This window comes from Scedosporium apiospermum, assembly GCF_000732125.1.
Source record: "Scedosporium apiospermum strain IHEM 14462 chromosome Unknown SEQ_SAPIO_0077, whole genome shotgun sequence".
NCBI lineage: Eukaryota > Fungi > Ascomycota > Sordariomycetes > Microascales > Microascaceae > Scedosporium > Scedosporium apiospermum.
The window spans coordinates 1-17,425 of NW_015971778.1; the positions used below are offsets into that span (position 1 = coordinate 1).

General features: G+C 53.7%; 6 protein-coding genes and 3 pseudogenes across 6 annotated transcripts; 4 read left to right on the forward strand and 5 right to left on the reverse strand.

The window, feature by feature from the left end:
• Positions 1-575: 575 nt before the first annotated feature.
• Positions 576-1,450, forward strand: SAPIO_CDS1681 (uncharacterized protein; the record flags this gene model as incomplete). The annotated part of the gene is made up of 5 exons (XM_016784896.1): positions 576-590; positions 661-772; positions 874-1,011; positions 1,125-1,287; positions 1,366-1,450. 5 exons carry the CDS (start codon positions 576-578, stop codon positions 1,448-1,450), a joined length of 513 nt encoding a protein of 170 aa, XP_016645193.1.
• Positions 1,451-1,897: 447 nt separating this feature from the next.
• Positions 1,898-2,891, reverse strand: SAPIO_CDS1682 (uncharacterized protein; the record flags this gene model as incomplete). The annotated part of the gene is made up of 2 exons (XM_016784897.1): positions 1,898-2,713; positions 2,832-2,891. The coding sequence occupies 2 exons, from the start codon at positions 2,889-2,891 to the stop codon at positions 1,898-1,900; spliced, it is 876 nt and encodes a 291-aa protein (XP_016645194.1).
• Positions 2,892-3,314: 423 nt separating this feature from the next.
• On the forward strand, positions 3,315-4,421 carry SAPIO_CDS1683 (annotated as a pseudogene; the record flags this gene model as incomplete).
• A 609-nt stretch (positions 4,422-5,030) lies between these two features.
• On the reverse strand, positions 5,031-6,983 carry SAPIO_CDS1684 (annotated as a pseudogene; the record flags this gene model as incomplete).
• Positions 6,984-7,539: 556 nt separating this feature from the next.
• Positions 7,540-7,952, forward strand: SAPIO_CDS1685 (uncharacterized protein; the record flags this gene model as incomplete). The annotated part of the gene is made up of 4 exons (XM_016784898.1): positions 7,540-7,552; positions 7,612-7,644; positions 7,710-7,825; positions 7,899-7,952. 4 exons carry the CDS (start codon positions 7,540-7,542, stop codon positions 7,950-7,952), a joined length of 216 nt encoding a protein of 71 aa, XP_016645195.1.
• Positions 7,953-8,228: 276 nt separating this feature from the next.
• Positions 8,229-8,618, reverse strand: SAPIO_CDS1686 (annotated as a pseudogene; the record flags this gene model as incomplete).
• A 781-nt stretch (positions 8,619-9,399) lies between these two features.
• Positions 9,400-10,500, forward strand: SAPIO_CDS1687 (uncharacterized protein; the record flags this gene model as incomplete). Its single annotated transcript, XM_016784899.1, has 2 exons — positions 9,400-10,107; positions 10,177-10,500. 2 exons carry the CDS (start codon positions 9,400-9,402, stop codon positions 10,498-10,500), a joined length of 1,032 nt encoding a protein of 343 aa, XP_016645196.1.
• A 164-nt stretch (positions 10,501-10,664) lies between these two features.
• Positions 10,665-11,539, reverse strand: SAPIO_CDS1688 (Glutathione S-transferase; the record flags this gene model as incomplete). Its single annotated transcript, XM_016784900.1, has 2 exons — positions 10,665-11,424; positions 11,505-11,539. The coding sequence occupies 2 exons, from the start codon at positions 11,537-11,539 to the stop codon at positions 10,665-10,667; spliced, it is 795 nt and encodes a 264-aa protein (XP_016645197.1).
• Positions 11,540-13,384: 1,845 nt separating this feature from the next.
• On the reverse strand, positions 13,385-16,843 carry SAPIO_CDS1689 (uncharacterized protein; the record flags this gene model as incomplete). The annotated part of the gene is made up of 7 exons (XM_016784901.1): positions 13,385-14,462; positions 14,556-16,240; positions 16,313-16,378; positions 16,440-16,458; positions 16,520-16,578; positions 16,678-16,743; positions 16,841-16,843. The coding sequence occupies 7 exons, from the start codon at positions 16,841-16,843 to the stop codon at positions 13,385-13,387; spliced, it is 2,976 nt and encodes a 991-aa protein (XP_016645198.1).
• Positions 16,844-17,425: the final 582 nt, after the last annotated feature.

Consider the following 17,425-nt stretch of genomic DNA (forward strand, 5'->3'; position numbering starts at 1 on the left):
GTCTTTTTTTTTTTTTTTTTTTTGTTTGGTTTGGCCTTATCCTTGCTTATTCTTCTCCTTCGAGGCAGGGACCTGCATTCCGTGTGCCACTTTCTTGCCCATCCAATTCTTATAATCTTCTAATGGATGACATTACCTAGAGGATTGATTTTAGAGAGCATCCCTATAACTACTTAGTAAAACACTGAAGCCAGTCATCGGGTGGAGCTAAACAGTTGACTTTTGCCGCTTCGCAGCCTCCAACTTTGTCCTTACACCTTGGCCTGAAAACTGGAACGTCAAACCTGAAGTTTACCAATAGAGGGGTATGGATCACGTGAAATGTTTTGCAGGAACCCAAGAGCTTTGCAAGCTGCACCATGGCCCCAACGGTCCAATGGCAGGCGTGATCCTTGACAGACATTTTTTCGAGACCCCTCCTCCCCCACCACAGATTCAGATCCACGATAGTCGCCTCTTCCTACCTACAATCCTGATCCCTCCATTCTTTTCTTCTATCAGCCCCGCCTTCAAATCCCCCCTTTCCCTTCCATACTTCTTCTGTTTCTCCATACCCATCTTCACATTCCAGCAAAATGATTATTTTCAAGGTATGTTATCCCATCTTCAACACCCCTGTTGGCTCTGTTTAGAACTGCGCACTGAACCCCGCACCTGCAGGACATCATCTCTGGAGACGAGATCCTCTCGGACTCGTACGACCTCAAGGAGGTCGGCGGCATCGTCTATGAGGCCGACTGCGCTATGATTACCGAGGAAGCCGTCAACGTCGGTTCGTACATCCCCTCGCGATAGAAAAATTGTTTTGCAGTTGACCTCGTTGTGCATGTGCCACTAACTCCGGAACTTTTTTTTTTTTTTCTAATCTTTTAGACACTGGTGCCAATGCCTCTGCTGAGGAGGCCGAGGAGGCCCTCGAGGACGCGGCCGTCAAGGTCAACAACATCGTCCACTCTTTCCGTCTCCAGTCGACCTCCTTCGACAAGAAGGGCTATCTTGCCTACCTCAAGGGTACGCGATGAAACGCCCCCCAGCTCTACCTGCACCCAAGCCTTCCCGCAAACAACAATTGGAGACGACGACGGCTTTGAATCCCGGTATATCTAACTTGTTTCGAAACACAGGTTACATGAAGGCCGTTAAGGCTAAGCTCCAGGAGAAAGGTGCTTCTGCGGATGAGGTCAAGGCCTTTGAGACTGGTGCCTCGAAGTTCGTCAAGGAGACCCTCCTCCCCAACTTCAAGGACTACGAGTTCTATACCGGCGAGACCATGGACCCCGATGCTATGTAAGATCCCCCGCCCCACCGCTGCATCACCGGCGGTTGCTCTCTCGCAAACCAGTTATCTAACCTGCGTCAATATAGGGTCGTCCTCCTTAACTACCGTGAGGATGGCATCACCCCCTATGTCACTATCTGGAAGCATGGCCTCAAGGAGGAGAAGGTTTAAGAAGACGATAATTTAATCCATCCTTTTGCATGCCATATCCCCTCAAACCCTTCCAACCTTTCCCCCCCTCGACCGTTGTTTTCTCGCGTATAGACGCATCATATGACCAAAATTCAAGATGGGATTTGGCATATATACCTTTGCAAACTGAACAGGATGCAATAAGACTAAAAAAAAACGGGGTACGAAGCCATGACCCACGAGTGCGCGCCCTTTCTTTTGGCGGCTCTCCAACAGCGAACACCTAAAAAGTCTCTCAAAACGCTATCGATTTGGATGTGAAGTTCTTGATGTAGAGTGATATTACATGTACGCTGTGACTAATGATATGCAATGCTAACCCTCAATATGACGAGACATGAACCGTATGTATGCTGTTTAGGCCCCCGCCCCAACCGTAATACATTTCCTCTTCCTCTTCACCTCGTGTACCTCTACCTATTGTTCTCATGAAAATCGCGGCTTCGTCGCCAGTGGCAGCGGAGGTGGTGCATCATCCGTAGTTCCAAGGCCAGTCCCAGCCCCAGCGGCCGCTCCAAGCCTCTTCCTCGGAACGGGAGGCGGCGGCGGCTTCTTCTTCTTCGTCACCAACGCAGCCGCCGACGACAAGGATGACGACGGCGACGCAGCCGCACCCCCCTCACCCGCGGCATGCTGCTGCCCCGTATTCTGTCCCGCCACCATCCCACCCACACGATCGGCGATACCATACTTCTGATTCAAGTTATTGGCCGCACGCGCCCCCGCCGCAACCTGCTCACCGTGCCTCTGTCTGAAATTATTGGCCGTCTCGGCGGCGCTCTTCGCGTCCTGGAGCGATACGGACGAAGGGTCTTTGTGGAAGTTGTTCGCGGTGCGGAGGGCGGCTTTCTTCTGGGCCCAAGTGGTTCCTTCGGCTGGCGGTTGTGGCTGTTGCTGCGTTGTGGAGGAAGAGGAGGAGGAGATTCCTAGGCCGGGAACAGAGATGCCCGCTGCGCCGAGGCGGGATACTGCAGATTGATTAAGGTAAGGGTCCGTTGTTGAGGGAGGTTGCGTCCGCGGTGGAAGGCGGGGAGGAAGGGCCGGAGGACCGGGTTTCGCGGCGGAGGAGGCGGAGGATGTCGGTGGGTTTTTAGTTCGAGGTGGAGGGGGTGGGAGGGGGGCGGAGGGATCGAGGCGGCGGCGGGGAGGGGGTTCGAAGGTTGAGGGATCGCGGAGTTCGTTGATGGGTCGCGGGTTATATGCTGGGGGAGTTGAACGTTTATCACGATGGAGCATCCCGGACTGTATATAATCCCTCAGGGACGGGTTGTTAGTCGTGATTCATGGTGTGAAAAGATAAGGTCGGCGAGGGCAGAAGGGGGAAGGGGAGAGGGATAAACTGGGGGTTGTTCGAACGTACGACTTGATTCCGGACGCCATCGCCGCGGACGGAATTGAACTTTTCCTTGATCGAATCCATGGTTGGCGGGCAATTCCAGATGATCTGGAAAGCAAAGATCAAATCCGAGGATTTAGGTTCTGACCGTTGGGCTGGATGGCGGTGCAATGGCGAGCGAGGACCCCTGGGATCGCTCTCTCTCTCTTGTGGGAACGTCTTAGTGGTTCAGCTGGTGACGTAAGATTTCATAGTGGGGCAGGTTCTGTTCTGGGGGAAGTTGCATGTGCATTGCAGTTGGGCAGGTACGAAGTACAAGCGGCTAGAGGCGCTGTTGCGCCTCCAAGTTCAGTGCGACTTCGTCAACATTTTGAACTGCCAAATTGATTTCCGCGTCGCGTTTTGAACCTTCACCATTAAGCAATTCCCGACCCGACCAGAGAGGAAGATTGCTAAGGCCACCACAACTCGTGCACAACGTCCAGTGCAGACGTTCCACGTCCAACCATGGCGCAACCTCCCTCCTCTCAAAAAGCAGATCATGAACTCCTAACAGAACACTTCGGTTACCCGCCCGTCAGTCTCCTCGACGACATCATCAACACTGTAAACATCCTCGCCGAGAGCGCCCTCAAATCAATCGAACAATTCCTCTCCTCCACACCCCCCAAATCCCTCGGTTTCCGCGACGCCAAAAAATCGTCCTCCTACTCCTCTTCATCCAACCACGGCACGGCCCCTCCGCCCCTCGCAGCCGAAGATGCCGCCAAGTTCGAAATCGACAACGGAACACATCAACTCGAGACCCTGCTGTGCTCCTCCATTGACCGCAACTTCGACATCTTTGAACTCTACGTCATGAAGCACCTTCTACGCATCGCGCCTGAGGATCGACCCTGGATTAAATTGAAGCACTACGAAGGCTTAGACTTTGAGCGCGCTGCTGCCGCTCTTGCAGCCACTCCAGACCAAGAAACGAGCTTTCCGACGATCACGTCTGTTAACGCGCTACGGAGAAAACTTCGCGCCTCGCAACGTCTAAACGTCCTCCTCCAAGCCGAAAAGGCCAAAAATGACGCCCTTCTCCGCCAGCTTCGCTCTCTCGTCGGCGGAGGCGAAGCAGAAGCAGCCGACGAGGGGGTCATGAAGGAAGACTCGGACGGCAAGGCGGCGCCGCCGTTGGAGTTTTTGCGCGACGTGGGCTCGCTCGCTGAGGGCGATGCGCAGACGCCCATACGCACGACTACGGCTTTTACGCTGTCGCAGTTGCAGGCTTTGAGGGCCCTGTCTACTTCTTTGAAGAATATGGGGCCTGACTTGGCGGAGGCCGCGGGCGCGGGCGGTGACGACGATGAAGGCGGGGAGGGGGGTTCTTCGAAGAGGAATAGGACGTGGAGGAGCGAGAGGGTGGGGTATGTCGAAGGTCTAACGAGGAAGCATTTGGAGAATGTGAGGGGGTTAGAGTTGGGGAGTCAGGGCGAGGTGAGGGATGGGGAGTGGCAGGCCGAGGGGAGGAAGTTTAGTAAAGGGGAAGTTGGGGAGTTGGAGCAGGTGGCGGGCATGTTGGGGGGTAGGAAGAGAGATGGCGATGATGATAGGATGGATGAGTCGTAGGAGTAGGCTGTTCTTTCTTCTTCTTCTTTGTTGAAACGAATTTTGCCATGTAATGAACGGATTGGCCAGGACTCGGGGCGATAGGGTTGGTTTTTTGGAGTTTAGGGTGTACATATAAAACATTGTGAGCAAGAAGTTTCGAACTTGTTAAAGACGGGTACTCTTCTTCACGGGATTTGGGTGAAACTAGGACTGTCTTTCAACACTTTTTGACACGCGAATGGACATTCCCATCTTGATTGATTGATATTCTTTCATAGACTAATAACTATCCAAAATCAAGTCTAACATGCTTAGTCGTAATTGTAATTGTATGTATACGTTCTGTCTGAACTCCCGAGCAGGCAATCCAGCCTCGTGTATAGTTTCCCCTAATTCAAATGTATCCGAAAATCCCGAGCGGAAGAAAAAGAAGAATCCAGACAATACAACACCCTCATCGGACCGACTGCCATCTCGGTCAAACGCCATTATGCCAGAAAATGATAAATCTCATGGTAAAAACACAAAACGGGGAAATGAAGGACCCAAGGCAAAAAAAGCAAGGTGTTAAGCAAAAAGGCACGTGAAAAGGGCGAATGAGAATGAGCCGCTGCTGATTTGTTTCGTTCAAAGTTCGCCCGGCTCAACGGGTTCCTTATTTCCATCACCCCACTCGAGACAATAGCCAAGCCACGACCGACGGACGCACGATTCCGCGGGAGGTGCTTCGGTGGTCGTCGTGGGCTCTGTTGGGCTGGTGGTGGTAGCTGGCGTGGACGTTGGGACGGGGGTGATGGAATGGATCGGGCTGGCCGTTTCCGTACCCGTTCCCGTGGTCGTTGTCGTCTCGTCGTAGCAACCCCAGAAACGGCCAGGCGTAAGGCAAGTGGTCGACGCCGTTGTTGAAGGGATGGTCGTCACGGGTTTAGTCGTAGTAGTCTCCTCCTCCTCTGTGGTGGTGGTAGTCTTGTCCTTGCAACCGAACCAACCGGGGGTCTTGCAGGTAGAGGTGGACGAAGTGCTGGTCGGTGTAGTAGTAATAATTCCAGACGAATTAGTGGCAATCGTCGTGGTCGTCTTGTCCAAGCAGCCCCACCAGCCAGGAGTCTCGCAGGTTTCCGTCCGAGTCCGGGTCATACTCGTAGTTGAAGATGAGGACGTCGTCGTGCTTTCGGTGCCGTTGCTCTCGTACATCTTCCAGTTGGCGCAGTCACGGCATTCAGGCGTACGCTTGCACTCAGGTACTGTGTCGTACTTCATGATCACATCGTGGATGACGGACCGGATCTTGTGAGTACCAATGCCGACTCGCCAACCCTTATCGGCGACGACATCGTAGGTGCACTCGAATCCGGTATGGCAGACAGATTCCATCGCGTAGCCGCCAAAAGAGCACGTCGAAGTAGCACCGTTGCAGGTTCCGATGTAGACGGGGTCGGCCGTGTGGCCGAAGTGGAAAGTCCCGGTGTAATCTCGGGCCTGGGGCGTATCCGGGTCGGCGCCAGGAGGAACAGGAAGGCCTAAGCGGCTAGCAGGGAGAGCTTCCGGCACGGCCTCGAACGTGACGGCGGGGACACCGTAGGTCAGACCAAGGAGCGAACTAACGGCACCGCCGAGCGAGTGGCCAACAAGCCAAACATTGGAGTTGGGATACATTTCGGTGATGTTAGAGTAGAGCTCTCGGCCGGCGGTATAGTAGCGGTTCTCATCGTACAGCGCCTGCCGGACGCAAGTGTTGTTGCAACTATACGTTCCCGTTGCGCAGTCGCAGACCTTTGTCCACGACCACTGGCCCTGTTGTGCACAGCAGCAGCTGAAGAACAGGTTATCGTTAATCTTATCGTTCGTCGTCGTACCCTCCCCATCAAATAAAGCAGGGGATGTCCCCTTGAGACCGATGATGATGGTGCTGTTTCCCTCGTCGACCCAGACGTGGCCTCGTAGACCGTCCAACTCCCAGCCAAAGCTCACGCCGTGATTGTAGGGATCATCGATATCCTCCCAATCAGCACCGTCCTCGTTTTGAACGTATGCGTTGGATGCGATCAGAGCCAGGTTCAGGATGGTATCTTTATCAGTCACGTTCGGCGCCGGCACGTCCTCGACAGTCCAGGCTGATGGTCCGAACGCGGCAACACGACCGCTCCTCCGGCTCTCCGCCACAAGAGGATCGACAACAGACGGCCGCCTATCGATGAGGCGTTCGATACGGGTGCCACCGCTCTTGACCTTTAACCGTGTCGGTATCGCCATCTCGTCGTAGTCATCCTCGGCAACAAGCATCACCTGTGCGTCTGGGTGTACATCTTTCCGTTTGTGCAAACGGGGATACTTGTAAGTCCCATGGTGGAAGACGTGTCGGAGATTAAAAACGTGCTCTGCCGGTACCGGAGGCTCTGGCCTTGAGGGACCCGGGGGCGCGGGAGAGAGGAGGATATCGTCGAGGTTCGGGATGGGCGGAGCGGCTGCGGCAGGTATGGGAGCGAAAGCGGCGGCGATCGGAGATAGTGCGAGGAACGGTAAGAGGACTTGGGCGGTGACTCGCCTCGCGGACTGGCACCTATTCCGTCTAGGCTTCATATTGAAGAAGATGTTGTATGGGTAGGTAGAACAAAGGAAAAAGAAATAAGGAGATAGGGAAAATCGAAACACACAAGTTTGTTGGTGAAGAAGGGAGAATTGTTGAGAGGGATGGGAAGGGAAAGAGGAGGTGTTAGTGGCCAACAGTGACGACGAAGCGGAGCGCGTGCCTCTTATCAGGCGGTCGTTCCGAAGCCAAGTGGTTGACGTCTTTAAGTGGGGAGTATGAGCCAGTTTAAAGTGTCAGCCTGGAAAACGGCCAAATTCCGGCTGCTGCCGGCTGGGGATTGGCCTGTGGAGTACGGGTGTTGATTCTAAGGCATGTGATTGGTTCTTCTGGATTCTACGGGGAGCAACATCGAGAATTGGCGGGAAACTTGTATGACCAATGAAGATCACGTGAAGACCCACTTTCGTGACATCCGACAGTCCGCCGTCCAACTTCAAGATCCAAGGAAAACGGTTCATCACCAAAGAAGAAGGTCCTGAGGTCCTCGATAGACAGCTACAACCACTCCTTGTCTAGAGACATTGAACCGCAAGGAATTCACACAACATGGCCGGACACGGTAGGCGCAGCTGCTATGCCAATTGACCGCGACAAGTGCTGACAAAAGACTCTGGACAGCCCCCCTCGACCCTGCCATTGTCAGGGCAGCTGGTAAGCCTTCGAGACACCCCGACTGCCCTCCGTTGCGAACGAGACCTTTAACGTTGGATCCATAGAAATGCACTCGAAGAGGCACCTGTACTTCCGATGGACCCCTAGGACTGCCAGGATCACCCTCATGTACGTCGTGGTGGTGCCCTCGATTATCGGATATCTCGCCTACAAGACGGACGTGAGTCGGTCCTCGATCCTCGACGAGACAACAATTGTCTCTCCCACGCAGTGGTTTCTGACATTTCCTTTAGGGTCTCTGGGATTTCCGAGCGAAGAGGAGGGGCGACACTGTCTACGAGCGATAAAAAGAGCGCGTCAAGAGAAAGCAAAGTTTGGTGGGCGGAGTGTACGTGTACATATAAGAAACGAAATAGACTGGGATTATGCCGGGTTCTTTCGTCCGCTGCGGAATACTGTCAATCCTATGAAGACCCAATTCGTCGGCCTTCTGGCCGTATAGTCGTACAGGGGCCAGTGGTATCTTTATAAAGAGGCTGCGCCAAAAACTGTCCCGTAGGGGTCAAGACCAAAAAAGAACTGTCAAGTGAAAAGAAAAACAATGGGGGGTATCCTTTTTTTCATCACCATCTTCTACCGCCTTTCTGCCGTGGTGCGTTGGGCAGCCGCTCACCTCTCCTCCACTCCCCGGTCGGGAACGATGGCGCATTCCCAAAGGCCCCACCCCCTCCTCGTCCATCTCTCCCCATCCTTCCGCCTTCCCATCCAGATGACTTGCTCTCCCTCCTAGCGGGAACACCTAGCGCCACCGAGCCGTCCTCCAAGGGCGGTAAGATGGCACACGAGACGCTATCGCCCACGACGAACTTGGCCTGTCCTAGCGTCTTGCGCCCGTCCCTCTCAACCTCTTCCCGCAGCTTCTCAAGCGCCTGCTCGTCCGGCGCATCACCCGGGCCTAGATCTCCTATGACCACGCTCCCGAGGTCCTTGGTCAGATAGCGGCGTTGCTGCATGTTTCGGATGTCTGGAAAGACGAGCTGGAATGATAGACGGGTGCCAGTGGCCGGGCTAGGGAGAGGGGATGGAGAAGCATTTGCCGAGAAGAGAGCTGCGAGTTCGGTTAGGGTAGAATCTGAGTTAGCGTATATTGAGACATGCGGTGGCGGAAATCTCGAATGAATGTCTTCTGGTCTGATGCCGAGGGGGAAGTAATGGTTAGCGAGCGGTTCCTTTGTTTGGAGGGGATTGCGGCTGTGTTGAGGCCAGGTACCGTTCGGTAGAGTGAGGATGTGAGTGAGGCAACGTGCCTTGGGTAAGAGCCAGTTCTGAAGAATATGTTTACGAGAAATCGCGTCCTTTCGTCATCGTCGCTGTCCGAATGCATTGAGCTCATTTTCGGGCGATTATGAGGTGTTTGGCGGGTTGAAACTTGAGGCAGGAATAAGCTGGAAGCTCGTGTGCTGAAGCTGTGCGACTTGGAGCTTGTGAGATGGCGTAGCGGGGCGGTCCGTAATTATGGTTCTGGGGATCGGGCTGAAATTTGAGAGTAGGCGGGGCTTTGCAGTTATCCGATTCGGCGGCGTTACCGTTTTCAACCTCAGAACACTGGAGAATCCAACTTCAAGACTTCATTCCACCAAAACTATCTCGATCCACGTACAAATTCCACGCCCATAATACATTCTGGTAGCATACCTCGGAGAAGCTCCATACAATTAAATCCAAAATTTAATATCGACCCAACACAAAGAGAGACCTTCACTGTCCCCCCCAAGGGCGAACGAACCAGCAACCATGGACTTCGACTCCCTCCTCTCCAAAGAAATCTCCAAGAACAAACCCGACCAATCCCGCAAATTCGTCCGCCGCGCCGACCTCGAAGCATCCCGCCGCGCAGCCTACGAAGCCTCCCAGCGCGCCCTCGAAGAAAAGCGCGAAGCCCGCGCCGCCGAAAAGCGGAAGGCCGAAGAGGACGAGGCGGCCGAGAATCGCGCGCGAGAGGAGAAGCGGCGACGGTTAGCCGAGGAATCTAGGAAACGACGCGAAGAGGAGGAGAGGGAAGAGGAGAGGAAGAGGAGGAAGAGGCTTGGTTTACCAGAGCTGGTGGAGGAGAAGAAGGGAGAGGATGAAGAGGTCGGGGAGGACGAGGAGGATATCTCCGAGGAGGAGCTGGTGGAAAAGCTGAGAGACATTGGTGCGCCGGCCGTTTTGTTTGGGGAGAGCCATTTGGAGAGGTTGAGGAGGTATAGGAGGCTTACGACTGTGGTTACGGCGGGACCGATCCCGACGACGTTGAGGCTTGTGGAGGAGAAGGATATGAAAGTGCATGGGACGGTGCCGAAGGATAAGGAGGGGAGGAAGTATTTGTTTAGGCAGCTGGCGTCGTATTTTACGCTTGTGCTCTCAGAGTATGAGAAGGCGATGGAGAAGGAGAGGAGGGATACGTTGACGAGCAAGACGGCGTACAATGCCATGGTGCAGACGCGGGAGAACATGAAGCCGGTGAGTTATCGTTCTAACGCTCCACTTCCCTCCCCTCCCAAACCCCAGTACTAACACCAATCCCCACAGCTCTTCAAAAAGTTCGAAAAAGGCGAACTCGAAGACTCCATCCTCGAACCCGTCGTCGAAATCGTCAAGGCGGCGCAGGAACGGCGCTACGTCGACGCCAACGACGGCTACCTCCGGCTCAGCATCGGCAAGGCGGCGTGGCCCATCGGCGTGACCATGGTAGGTATCCACGAGCGAAGCGCGCGCGAGAAGTTGCACACGGGTGAGAGGGGCCATGTCATGGGCGACGAGGTGACGCGCAAGTTTCTGCAGAGCATCAAGAGGTGTCTTACGTTTGCGCAGGTGAGGTGGCCGCCGGAGGATATTACGCAGCTCATGGGATAGATCTCGGTCCCGGGGGGGGGGGTAGTGAGGAGAGTTCATGGATGTATTAAGTGTGTAAGATGTGAGAGGGTTCTAGAGTCTAACGATAACAGCAATGATACCAATTTTATATCACCTCCCCTTCTTCTTACTCCCAATTCCAATGTCCTCCTCTCCGATTTAACCTATATAGCAACAAACTTGCCGCCATCAAGCTCCTTAATCTTCTCCACCGCCCGCAGATACCCCGCCTCAGCCTCCAACTTATCCAAATACGCCCAAACACGAGGAAACGCCTTCTCCAAACTCCCACCCTCCCACTTCCCGATATGAGCAAACCTCCTCCTCGCAGCAATCAAAGGGAAACTCATAAGAATATCCGCAGCCGTCAACTCCCCCCCACACAAATACCCGCCCCCATCCGGCGCCGTCCTCAGCAACTCGTCCAAAAACTCAAAATTCCTCTTCGCGTTAGGGAACACGAACGCATTCTGCACCTTATTAGCCACGAAGCCCGAAACGGGCCTCACGAGAAAAGGCACGCGGGGCGACCCCAGGATGCCGAGGATGAGGGAGACGAGCACGGTCATCATGAGGGTGCCCTCTGCGTAGTGGAGAAGGTAGGCGAAGCGCAGGTAGGACTCGGTCTCGCCGGCGACTTGGCCCTCTTTGCCCGGTTGCCATTTGCGCGGTACGAGGGAGGGGTTTTGGGTGGGTGCGAAGTGGTCGCAGAGGTATTGGGTGATGTGGCCCGATTCGGCGAGGACGAGGGGTTCGGAGGTGGTGGCGGAGGAGATGGTTACGACGGGGGATTTGCCGAGGGGGTGAACCTTCTGGAGGGAGATTGGGGCGAGCATGTTTTCGCGGTGGTAGACTTCGATGGTGTAGGGAAGTTTGAGCTCTTCGAGGAGCCAGACTATGCGCTGGGCGCGGGATTCGTTGAGCCTGTGTGGGAGAGGTGTAGTGTTAGTCGCGGGGGAGACGGCTACGTTGTGGGATTGACGAGGAGGAGAGGTGGACTGAACCAGTGAAGCTTGATCTCGGGGAACTCTGTCGCCATTTTGTCGAGGTTGGTTGGAATGGTGAAGCCTGAGTGCCAGTTGATTGGTTTTAGAGATGAATGAATAGATTTCGGGTGATGTGAGAATTACGTAGGAGGATTAAAGACCAAAGGATGAAGAGGTGGAACAGAGCGCGGACACTCAAGCCTCTTATATATTTGCGTCCATCCACTGTTTCTTATGGTGTTTCTTGATCCTCTCGACGATGAAACCCCAAGTCGGGAACCGACTGAAACAACATGGTCAAGTCCCAGTGTGTCAACCAGCCAGCGCACGTCGCCATCCCGTCCTGACCTATGACATCAATCAAATGCCTTGTCGATGTTTCCGCAGTTTCCGGATTCGCTGGGTGTACCTCGATCTTTTTCTTCCCAAGTTATTTGCCCACGAATCCATTGCTACGACTCTGCGCTGCCATGCTGAGGAATTTGAACCGTGGACAGCCGTACTCATGCAGGTCCTTTGACATGCAACGCAGTCAAGGTCCAAGCCATTATCCCAAATCTATCATTGATCGACCACTTACGCCTTTCCAATTCCGTCTCACCCCGTTCGAACGCCGGAGTCATTCGGAACCACCAATATCATGGCTCGGTCGGCGCATTTATTCCTTCCGTGCACGTAATGCATGCCCTGCCGATCTCGGCATGACCATGATCGCAGCATTAAGTCAATGATCATATCAAATTTTTTTCCCCTTCTTTCAAACTCCAGCCGCCGGAGCTGGCATCCCCTCCTCTGCCCGTGCCGTGTGCTGTTTAATAATCGAACCGAAAGATGACGACTCGTAGAGCGGGTTCGCCCGTCCAAGGCTCGCTCGATACCGAGCCTAGCCCAGTATGGAACACGCAGTCGAGTGCGAGCGTAAGTGCGAATGCGAGTGCGAATGCTATTAGTCGACAATTTTCAGGACGCTCTGCTCGCATATCCATGTAAGAAATACGAAGTAGGTCAAGTGAAAATAGTTTCAAGAAATACCCTGTCAGTACAGGACAGAACCCTCCAGGGTCCAGACATTGATCCCCCGCGCTCACTCTCCCTCCGTCATTATAAACGCCCTGTCGCATCCAAATCCAAAATCCCATTAATACTTATGCTCTGACCATCCAACACGTAAGACTGCATCCAGAGCTAAGCCGCCAAAAAAGAATAATACAATGTTGAGGAAAAAAAAATCAGGAAAAAGAAAACCAGATAAAAAACACGCGCCTGTTTATACCATGCTACCAGCTCTATATTTCCAGGTTCCCTTGGCCAAGTTCAAGTGTGTCCATCTTGTTTCTGTCTGCGCCATGCATTCCTTCCCTTTTTAAGTCCCTTTCATCGCCGGCCGTCAAATGCAAGTTGGAACTGGCTTATCCTCCTCTTTCTCCTTACAGCCCCGTCCAAAGCAACGTGCAATCAAAACACAAAACGTCAAGAGTTGAGACGCGCTACATGATAGGCGAGTGGGAAACACACAAAACAACTTGGCCCGAGAACATGTGGCCTAAGAGCAAGACAAGGCTGGACGTCCGCTCGAGGGCCAGATGTTATGTTCCGTTCCTTCCAACAAGTTAATAAACTCCCGACTCCTCCAATGCGAATGGTAAACAAACAGGGCATGAAAAATCAAAAATAATAAAAAAACAAGTCAGCGGAATGCTATCTATCGCGAGTCGCAAGGATGCAAATCCAGAATAATCTTGGTTTGGGTCGGTAACAGAAAACGCCTTCTCGCCTTGAATCGGGGCACCAAACAAGCGTGACGCGTTGCTCGGACGTATCGCCTTCGATGTCCAAATTAAAGTCGATTTAGGAAGAAGAAAGAAAGAGGCAAGAAAGGAAGGGGGAATCGGGACATATCAACGACGCTGGGACTTCCTTGGTGGTCCTCCACCAGATGACGCTGCCCTCTTGCGAGCCTGCTTCTTCGGTCGGGGTGGAGGGGGCGGGTCGATATGAAGGTGGCCTAGCTGATCGATGGCCATCGTGTTCTCCCAACCGATACACCGATAGTTGGGCAGCTCGGGGGTCTGTGTCTGTCGCGTGCGCGTCCTAGTGCTCATGCGCGTGCTCTTGCCCTCTTCTTCCGCCTCCTCTTCCTTCTTGGCCGGTGTAAGATACGCCTTCCTGTTCTCCATGCCTTGGATTATCTTGTCTTTGTAGGCGACAATTTCCTTGCGCAGCCGGAGCTCGTTGAATCCACGCGGATCCAACCAGTTCAGCAGCTCCTCCAGCTCCCCTGGCTCTGAGTAAAAGCCCCATTGGTACGCATTGTACACGCTCGTCGCTCCTTCCTCACGCGCCTTCCGTTCCGGGATTGTCATGTTAAACTTGGCCTTGTACTCGTTCTGAAACTCCGTCGGCAGGTCAATGTATCCCTGTCTCTCCATCTCGTCGGGACCTTGCACCCAGATACACCCATTGGCGTATCCGGCGTGCGCTGTCGAGCTGTCCGGAAGACCGCCGTATGGCATTCCATTGCGTTCGAACCAATAGTACCTGTTCCAAAATCGATCCTTTCCAAGAACTCGTGTGCGTGGGCAGTCGGCTTCGCGAATGTCGTTGTCGAAAACAGCAATCTCGTCCTCGCAGCTCTTGATAAATTCCTCCTTTTGCTGAATATCCTTGAGTAACCTGAGGAACTGCTTGGACTGCTTAGGCACTTTGGCCGCCAACTCTGCCTCCTTCTTTTTCTCAATCTCTGCTAGTCGGCGCTTCTCCCTCTCAGCTGCTCTATCACGCGCTCGTCGAAGCCCGCGACGAGATGTCGCGTCATCTCCCGAGTCTTCTGTTGCGTGTGTTTCGGCCGGAGATGACGGCGTATCCGTCACCTTGGCATCCTCCGTACTCTTGTCTAGCTCGGGAGGCGGTGATGGGGGCATATTGTCCGGCAGTAGAATCTTACGCTGTTCATTGAGACCCTTAAGCTCCTCAAGCCTGCACACACTGAGCGTTAGCGTCTTCAACAATACCATTTGGTTCGGCTTCCGCCTCCCAGTCGAGTTTTCAAGAGACCAAATATGAACTTACGCTTGCTTTCGTTGCCTCTGCCATTCGATCTTGCCCTTACGGTAGCTGGTCATTTGCTCGCTGCAATCCTCCATATATCCCCTCACAGCCTTGGTCTCCATCGTAAGCATGCAGAGGAGCTGGATAATCTGGACTCTAAAGTTGACGTCCATGGCCGCGTATTGCTCAACCACCGTTTGTTGGCTTGGATCGATGTTTGGAGGAACGAGCTGGCCGAGCAGCTTCTCGCAGAGTTCGGTTTTTCGCTCGTTTTTCGATAGTTGGTAGAGAAGGCCCACGAGAATCATCTCCCATCCACCGTCCTTGAAGTCTCTCTTTCGCAATTGCTCGATCCAATCATAGCCCTCCAGAAGCTCCTCGGCCCTATGGGCAAGCTTCGCCACTTGGCTCAGACGCTCAGCCTCAGCAGCCTCGGCCGCTAGTCGCTCGGCTTCGAGTTTGGCAAGACTACTCCTAGTGGCGCGTTTGGTAGGCTGGGGCTCTGGTTCGGGAGTAGGCGTAGCGTCGGCATTCTCGTCATCTTCATCCTCATCGTCGGCCTCTTCAATCTCCGGTAACGTGATCTCTACCTTGCCACCGTCCTGCTCCGAGCGCACAAGAACTTTGAGGATGCTGCAGTGAATTTCCTCCAGCAGCTGGGTTGGGGTCTCTTCCGAAGTCACACACAAGGCTTCGACATAATCATCAAACGTAAACGAGTCTAGGATGAAGATTTCGCAATATACGTTGAGGGTATCCCAGGTTTCCAGAAGCTGGCCCACAGACTCCATCCTTATCTTGTCCGCGAGCGGAATGACAGCGTCGGTGGATGTAGGAGGGTCACTGCACAAGAATCGCAGCTTCGGCCGGACAACACCAGCACGGGGGCCCACCTGCAGATCCTCGATGGGATATTTCGGCGGAGGAGGCGGAGGCGGGGTTGCTGGACGAACGATCTGGGGGACATTACCGCGAAGACCAGTGGGGAACTTGAAGGAGCTATCCGGTGATACCATGTGTAAGAACTTGCCGCCGCTATCTTTTGTCTTTTTGACCTGGTGCTGATCCATGCCGCCCCCGGTTTGCTGAGATTTGGCCTTGTGGCTCTTCGGCTTCAACTCGGGCAGGCGCACAGGTTCTTGGTTGGTTGATACGCCGTTGGTACCTGAGGGTTGAAGTGCCTTCTTCTGCGCCGCTAAGATCTTGCGCTCCTGCAGCTTCGTATCATGTCGGAGATGGACCGGGACGCGGGTATCGATATGGTACATCGTCGCGTATTCGTGCTTGACCAACCAGGGCGCTCCATTCCATGCCTCGCGAGTAACCGTCCTCTTGATAAAGGACCGGAGGACAGCTTTCGTAAAGATCTTTCGATCCCTGCTAATGTGATGATCGTCCACCACCGCTTCTTCGTCGGGACGATCGTCGAGACTGACAAAATAACGCGAAAAGGGGTCGCTGATCGAGCCGTCCGGGTGCTGTTTGCTTCCAAACCTGGTCTTGTCTCTTACTACACCCTGCAGCTTCTCTCCAGTATATATCTCGACCGTCACGGCTTCGCCAGGGTAGTAGTCGGCGCGGAACTCTTCGTAGATCTTGTCAACGAGCGTATCGATACGGGAAACTGTTTGGAACTGCACTTTGCGGAGGACCGGGCCCTTAAGCGCTTCGGGGAAGGCTTGTTCAACTTCCTTGGCTCCGGCGAGCTGCAAAACAGTTAGCGGTTAACAATCGTCGGCCAAAAAGGAGGAAAATATAAAATGCGAGCCTATGCTTACTTCACTCTTGAGGGCGTCGAAAAAGGTCAGGCGCGATTGGCCAGTTATCTGACAGATGAACCGCGGCTAGATGGCGACGTAAGTCTCCTGGACGCGGCCGTTGCAAATGTATGTGAGGATCGCTAACCTGTTTGTAAAAATCCATTCTACACGACGTTAGTAAATCATTGTAGGCAAGGTCGTGGGAAATGAAGGGGCATAGCTCACCTTGATAGGTACTCCTCATAGGTCGCGAAGATCTCGCCAGTCTGGGGAATATACCACACCTTCACAGGAAAAAAAAAAAAATGCAAGGTCAACGACTACATCCTAAGACGCGAGAGAAAGAAAAGGAAATGGGCCCGTGAATAATGGTTCAAACGTACCTGGGCATTCTTGTCTTTGATGTCCTGGGGCGGTGGAATAGCCACCGGTTTCCGCTTAAATAATACCTACAAAGAAAACCGAGTCAGATCAGGCAAGGGCGATAACTGCCGGTGTTGGGGGAGATTGGCTCGACGCTGGGTTCGGATCCAAAAGCTGGCATACCATATCGAATAATTGCCATCAATGGCGCGTCGGACGTGGTGGTGGAAAATTGGGCCAAGGGTGGAGGGGGAAGCGGCCTTTCACGGCGAACAGGTGGTTTCAATATCCGAGGCCGCAATCGGGGAGCATCAAGTCGGACGCGGGGCCGGACGTGTCGCGGACAGGAGAACACGGCGTTATGGTTGAGAGGATTTAAAAATTTCTCTTTGACGCGGCGCGAAGCCGTTGGTGGAGAGAGGTGAGGAGGGGAGGAAGAGTTGAGGGTTTGTCGGTATGTCCAGGCGAAGCTCGGGGAAAGGTTGGAAGGGTGGGCCGCACGAGGCTCTTGCAAGGTTAACGCGCGCAGGCGTGTAAGTCGAGGCCAAGGTAAGTAACTATTGGTGATAAGACGATAAAGCTATTCTCGATGGCGTGGTAGTGGACGTGGATGATTTCGAGACTGGCGTGGAGGACGTGTTCGAGGGAAGAAGTGGGAGAAAAGAAGGGATCCAAGTCGTGGAGAGTGAGAAGGGGGAAAACAATGGAGCGGGTAGGAGAGAGAAGCAGGAGGGACTCTGAGAGGAATGAAAAAATTAAGTATTAGCT